This window comes from Cyprinodon variegatus, unplaced genomic scaffold (assembly GCF_000732505.1).
Source record: "Cyprinodon variegatus isolate N-32 unplaced genomic scaffold, C_variegatus-1.0 Scaffold72, whole genome shotgun sequence".
Classification (NCBI taxonomy): Eukaryota; Metazoa; Chordata; class Actinopteri; order Cyprinodontiformes; family Cyprinodontidae; genus Cyprinodon; species Cyprinodon variegatus.
The window spans coordinates 286,886-294,174 of NW_015150525.1; the positions used below are offsets into that span (position 1 = coordinate 286,886).

General features: G+C 38.6%; 1 protein-coding gene across 2 annotated transcripts in view; it reads right to left on the bottom strand.

Moving 5' to 3' along the window:
- Positions 1–7,289, bottom strand: part of ppfia4 (protein tyrosine phosphatase, receptor type, f polypeptide (PTPRF), interacting protein (liprin), alpha 4) — a 121,200-nt gene that overhangs the window by 10,743 nt on the left and 103,168 nt on the right. For both annotated transcript variants that reach the window (XM_015372453.1, XM_015372454.1), the window contains exons 18-23: positions 6,783–6,895; positions 6,442–6,523; positions 6,258–6,339; positions 5,898–6,098; positions 2,023–2,085; positions 1,629–1,655 (exon numbers count right to left, since the gene is read on the bottom strand). In XM_015372453.1, coding sequence (XP_015227939.1) covers positions 1,629–1,655; positions 2,023–2,085; positions 5,898–6,098; positions 6,258–6,339; positions 6,442–6,523; positions 6,783–6,895 — 568 coding nt within the window. The remainder of the gene's footprint in view (positions 1–1,628; positions 1,656–2,022; positions 2,086–5,897; positions 6,099–6,257; positions 6,340–6,441; positions 6,524–6,782; positions 6,896–7,289) is intronic.

The following is a 7,289-nucleotide window of genomic DNA, read 5'->3' on the forward strand; positions in this document are numbered from 1 at the left end:
AATTTGACTGGATGATCTGGTGAACTGTTAAGTGCCTTCAGATGATGTGTTGTGAATTGGCGCTAAACTGATAAACTGAATTGAATTGAATTAAGGACAGTACAAAAAATGACATTTTAATTACATTTCCATTTTTTTAATATTGATTATTGGTCATATGAATCAGTCTTTAGGATATGAAAATTCAGAATTTGAAAATCTTTTTTTCTTTTCTTTGTCCAGTTTGCCAGTAAAGCAATGAGAATTGATGTCCCGGTGCTGAATAATAGCCCAACAGATTTCCTTTCACAGCAGTGCTTGTTGCTATAAGTTTCCACTTGATAATTTTGCATAAAACTTCAGTAGACGTGGCTTTGGAAAAATAAAAAGACACAGAGACAGAAAAGGAGATGAGAAAGGATAAGGGGATACAAACTAAATGGAAGAGATAAAAAGAGAGAGAGAGACTAAAGCACATAAGAAAGAAAAGTAAAAAAAGCATACAGTACAGAATAAATCCTAAAAGTTTGCTTCCACACCTGCAAGAAAAGAAAAGGAAGAGAAGAAAAACACACAAACTGTGACAGAAGAGGGAGTATCCACTGGACTCACCATAAATACATGAATACAAACATGGAAAGCAAAACTTATGCGGATTACACAACGTTGTTCAGAGATAGTTGTAGGTGCGGGTTAGCATCAAGCATGACTGTTTTTCCATGAACACGTAGATCCAACCGCCTGTGATGTAGGCGCATGAGTGTGGTTGAGTAAAAAAGGTTTATAACCCTCCTTCAGCAGAAAGATATGCTCGATAGCAGGTGTGAGGGGACCCAGACCGACCCCAAAGAGCCCAGAGCTGAGGCATGGGAGACCAGGGCCCTAGATAATCAAACGCACCCCATAGTAAAGGAGAGCAAGAACTATCCGAGATGGGCAGACTTGAACCACGGGGCCGGACCCCAGAGGCTATGGTGACTCTGTAAATCGATTTAACACATCCTCACTATAGACCCAGAGTACAAAATGATGCCACACTCCTCAGATTTTATTTAACAATGTTTTCTCTCAAGTTCTTAATCCCATTCACAACCATCTTATTGCCCTCATCCCCCTCCAACTGTGTGCTATAAAATCATAAAAAGCAAAAATCAATCCCAAACAAAAAAAAACCCTTAAAGGACTGTATTTAGAACATTGTATATTGCTGTTGTTGTGTGTGACTGTGATTGACTATAGAGCTCTGGTACATTTTAGGACAGAAACAATTAATTAGATTAATTGTGATAATTCGACTACTAAAGTAATCATAAACTAATTTAGTAATCGATTACTGGTTAACAGGAATATAGAGACTCTATACCGTGCCTTTAGCTGACAGAGCGACCCACTTAGAGGAGTACTTATACCAGGATTGCAAAAAAAATAAAAAATAAACATTTTACATTTAAGTTTTAAAAAAAATGTCTGTTAATATGCTCTATCCAGAACTCCTCAAGTGGAAAAGTTTGAGTTTCACGCGGTAGAATTTTGTAAAAAGAGTTCCATAATGAACAGATTAATCATTTTGCAAAATAATCATTAGTTGCAGCCCTAGTACACATTCAGTTAGCGATATCAGAGTAGTGTCGACAAATTAGCAGCCTCACCTGTGCCCAGCTGCCCTCCTCATTATCCTTAGTGGTAGCATGGTGGAGACAACACACCAGGTTAGCAACACAGGGGCTTATCAAACACACAGCAATTATAAATTCTGAAACACACACAAATATCTTCTCAGTTTATACTCTGCTGATGCACTAGCATTCATATCAAAAACCGAGTCCACAAGCTGCATGTGTTGCATCCAACAGCTACAATAAGAGCAAAGACGCAAGAAAGAAAAATGGTGTTAGTGTGTGATTTAGTGAGTGATTTAGTGAGTCTTTATGAAGGATCTGCAGAGGGAGAGGGAATACGTGTGTTGCTGGAGGGACTAGTGTCAGTGTGAGAAAGTGCTGGGTGGGGGTTAGCATGGAAGGGGAGCACCCAGATGGTACTGACCGCTTTGGTGGAGGAAGCCAGGTTCTCCATCTCTTCGTGAGTCACCCACACATTTCCGGAGGACTGCTCGGAGGACAGAAACACACACACACGCACACACACACAAAAACAACACCCCCACGCACACACACATACACACACAAAAACAAAGGTATCATACATCAGCACCCCAAGACACACCCAGGAGGAGACTCGCAAGCATGTTATCACACATATCATACACACACACACACACACGCACACACACGCACACACACACAGACAGACAAACGTTCGTTGAATGATGCCAAGGAAAGGGAGTGTATTTCAGGCAGGTAAGTAGGTAACTTGTAGATACATAGAGGTTTACTCATTTTGCTGTTGTTTAAAAAGTAAGACATGCAATTAAAAGCAGCTGATTGACAAAAAGCTAATTGCTGTGAAGAAGTACACCTGAGCATGCAAAGTGAGGATCATGAGTAACAACATGATCTTGAGTGCAGGAGATTGTGTGCACATGTGTAACATCTCAGGATTGGGTACTTCCTCTTAGTTCATGCTCGCTGTTTTTGGTTTCTTTTCAGCACTCTAACCCCTCAAAATGTTTCTCATTTTGTCACATCACACCAGGCTTTGCTTTATTGTGCAGCGATTTTATCAGCCACCCAAACATTTCATGCACTGGGCACTCCAACAGTTGTTGTGACTATAACAAACTGTTATTTGGGGATGTGCAATTACCATTTCTGCACATACAGAAACTTCACAACCTTGTTTTGCAAAAAAGCTCTAAGATGCATCATATTGTTTTTTGACATTTCTTTACATTTATACCCCAGTAGCTGGCTCTGATGTCATACATACGTTTTCTGAAAAATTCCCCCAACCTGTTGGCATATTATTAGTTATTTTTGCGTTTTGAGTTTTTTTTTAAAACTCTGTTGGCGGGAAAATAAAGCCCTTAGTATGTAGTGTACCCAGTTAGTGCCTTCCAGCTGAAAGTGGAAGAAAAGTTCAAGATTCAGTATGAAAAAAAGCAAAAAGAATATTTTATTCCAAGAGGGATAAAACTCCAACAGCTCTGGGAATGCAGCATGACCGTTGATGTTCACTGAAGGGAAAACTAAATCCGCCGAGGCGTCAAGATGTAGCTGCTAAGTTGATGGATGTTTGCGTAAACGTCCTTATTAATAGTAGTGATGGTGATAAAAATGCTATTCTTAGTCTCTATAGATTAAGTATAAACAATATGATGAGTAGAATCATTAATTGCTTGTTATCTTCTTGCCATGTCTCTGTTTGTGCTTGGTAGGAACAGAAATGTTATTTTTCCTTGATGTTCTGAGGATGCACAGAGTTGCTGTAGATCTGTTTATTTAACTAATATCAACTATTTATGGTAAGGCATTGCAGGACAGTCGGCTTTTATTTACTCTGCACCATCTGTCTTTGTGGGTCACTGCCAGCAGATGGCGCCACATCTGTGTATGTCTGCTCATTGCTCCCGGTGCTTTTCTATTTAGGCTAAAAAAGGACTTTCTAAAGACAATTGGTATGGACGTTTGGCGTATATACGCTTATCTTATGAAGATTAGATGGTCTTTTTTTGTTTTTAAAGCATATAACATGACTATGCACCTTTAAGCTCAGTCATAATCTGAGGAGTTTGTCTGAAAACAGCAACGCAAAAGTTCTGCAACTGATTCCAATCTGGATCTGGAGTATATTTGGATTATTCCAACACGTTGTTATGCTGAGATCTAAACCGACCCACTGCTGCTCTGGTTTGTTGTCTTTCTTGAGGGTGAACCTCCACCTCAGACTCAAGTCTTCATTAAAATCAACAACTTGTCTTCAAAGCTTGCTCTCTTATTAATTTAACCCTTCTATCCATGACCTGCTATCAAAAGTCCCTCTGCCCACAGCAGTTAATCATTGCCACATCACTATGCTTGTAGGTCATTCAGGGTGATATATAGTTGTAGTTTTTTACACAGCTTTGTGTATTACAGCTTCCAGGTTCAGTTTTTCATCTTCTTGCAGAGACCCTATGTAGTGTTTGAAAAACTGAAAATGGGACTTATTTTGGCTCTCATTGAATAGTGGCTTTATACTTCCTGAACATTACTATAATGAAGATTTATGGACTACCTGAATCAATGGAGGTTCAACAGTTCTTTTCAATCGGATGTCTGCATTTCCTCCTGAGTTACCATAATGCACATGGCCAGATCTTGTTGGTTGTCAGATGAACCGTACTCTTTAAATTTGCTGGGAATGTATTGAGCAGTAGTCTGTGAGACGTTTAAAGCCTCCGATTTTGTTTTATAGACTAATTATTTTACTTCTCAACAATTTTCCCCCTAAACTGTCTGCTTTGTTATTTGGTTGCCATGATAAAGTTTTTTTTCTGCAGATTTTTTTCTAACAACCCTTTAAGGCTATGGGGTAAAGATCACTGTAAATAAAAACGTATACATAAGTGTCTAATTTTCTTAGTCTAAGTCAATATGTGTAATTAAATAAATGTACAATTTGTTTTTGTTCCTTGTTAACAAAAATTCGTAGCGGTAAATCTGTGATTCATACTAATATATTTCTGATTTGTAATCGTACATTTCTAATTTACACTGGTAAATCTTCTTATTTTTTCTTTAAAATTTGATTCCTCCTTCTAAATTTGGGATTTTTAAGCATAGATTTCTAAGCATTCTTATGGGTTTTTGATTCTTAAATATCTGATTCTTACCTGTAAATTTCAAACTTCTATACATATATTTCTGGCTCGCACTTATAAATTTTATGATTTCTACTCTTAGATGTATGATTTCTACTCATAATTTCTGATTGTTTACAATTAATGATACATACTAGTGGAGTTGTGATTTGAACTTGTAAAATTTGGGATTCGTTTTTCTAAATTTGTAACTCATACTATTGAATCTGTGATAATGGTGAGTCCAATATATCAGTCTCACCACCATTAATTGAAAATGTGGACGAGCATGTAGGATGGCCTTAAGTAAACATATCACCAGAATTATTGACAATCTGATGCCATTGTGGGCAAATCACTCAGTGGGCAAACATTTTTCTTCTTCTCAGACAAAAACACAGAAGCAAGGCAGGGGTGCGAGTGAAATTCCTACTGTAAAATTGACTGTAGTAGCCACATTTGCTCAACCATTTCTTTGTCTAAATACGTTGTCGGCTTTTATTTTTAGGGCTTTCAGCACAAAAAATTGCACAGATTGCCGAGGCAGCGCGTTTCACTCTAGTCAGCTTCATATTCCTCTTCTACTCATTTGACTTCTGGATACACGAGTCTGAGTAGCGCCATCTCACGTGGTTTTATGGGATACCATGGTTTTAGGCGTACAAAGTGAGCAGGTAGATCACATCAGAGCGTCGGGTCGCACATCATAAAATGTGAACTTTTAAACCCTGTGATTTTGTTGTACAGTGTGAGCTGTGGCTACGTGCGACGACTGAAAAAAATCAAACAGTTTTTGTTGACTGTTATCTTACTCCGTACGAGGTCTTAACAGAACATCTGCATTCATAATGAGACTGAGCTCCTCAGGGAAAATCTTAAGGGTAATTTTGGGATAGCTGTTTTCACTGAACCGTATTTAGGTGTATTAGCGTAGAGGAGGTAAAATATTTCATAATATTCCATAAAAAAAGTGCTCTTTACGTTTATATTAAAATATTATGGGGTACTTTATGTTAATCTATCATTTAAAAAAACAACAATCAAGTAAATCTAAGTCTGTGGTTGTAATGTTAGAAAATGAGCAAAGGTTTGAGGGGGTTGGAAAGACTTTTGGAAGGTATTGTATATTACTTCACTGAACTGGTTCGTTGTGCGAAACCAGAAAAATGTTTTGGTTTACCGTTCTGGAGGTCAGCGGCGCAGAGGGGCTGGTGAGGGAAACCATTTCCTGGATGGCCAAACGCAGTTTGAGTCTGTGCAGAGGGTTGCTGATCCCAATCTCTCTCTGGATCTCTGTGTCGGACAGGGCGGACATGATGGCTCCGCTCTTCACGTTGGCACGACAGGCAGCCACATACCAGGCTGGCATCCCCACCCACAGCTGTTCAGAGCCATCAAGACAACAAACGTCAGCACTGCAGTCGCCAAAGATATGCATATCAGCGGCAACTTGAGATGAGTGCAGAAATACTAAAGCACAAAGGCAAGTTTTTCATTTTTTTTTCTTTTAGCGTCTGGTTTGGTTTAAATGGAGAATTACCTCCAGCCATGAAACCACTGTGGGACCGTCCCACTGGGCGAACGGAAGACCTCTTTTCCTTGCATCTTCCAGAAGTTCATGTCTGAATGAGTTAAACAAAAAAAAAAGAGAAAAGTTCAGCAAAAAATGAATGCAGTAAAATAACAACAAATAGAAATAACTTTAGAGCAAGTTAATGTTTTACTTTTTTTTCATCCTTCGATCCCTCTCTGCCTGCGTGCCCAGTTTACCCAGAGTCATAGTGTCTCCGATGCTCATCTCAAAGTCTGAAATACAGCAATAGCTGTTACCATCACCTAGTCCAGGCATCCCCAACCTCGGTCCTCGAGGCTCGCTGTCCTGCAGGTTTTAGAGGTTTCCTTGCTCCAGCACAGCTGATTTTAATTGAAAGCTGATTAACAGGCTTTTGGTCTACTGCAATCAGGGAAACCTCTAAAACCTGCAGGACAGTGGCCCTCGAGGACCAAGGTTAGTCTTCATCATGTGGAGCACTGTGCTTCTACTGCATGGCATTTTATAGCAAACCTGTTAAGGCTGGTAGAGACTGTCCATCCCTGCTAACAGTCTGGTCCATTCGACCTTTCTCCTTCTTCCCAAACAACCGACCGATAGATGACTTGATACCTTTCTTCTGTTTGCTGAGCCAAGCAAAAAATTGACAAAGAGTTTATACATTTGAGAAACATAAAGATACAGTAAATGATCACTTGAAGGGTTACTTTCTAGCAATAGATACATTCATTTTAAACAAATACCTTATTATATTACAAAAGATAAAAAAATTACAAATTTTAAGATTGATGTGGTGAGCTAAAAAGATGTACTAGATGTACTAGATTAAGATGTGCTTAAATTTGGTTATTTCTTATTTCGAGCTTAACTCTTTATTATTACCATGTTGAACTGATGGCATTTTTAAATTCTGAAAGGGAAATGATTTTCATTAAGGTTTCCTGGAAATACTATTCTCTTACTGCAGTAAAGTGTTGCAGAGTTTCATCAATATCATATACCAATTATAACAAGGGTAAC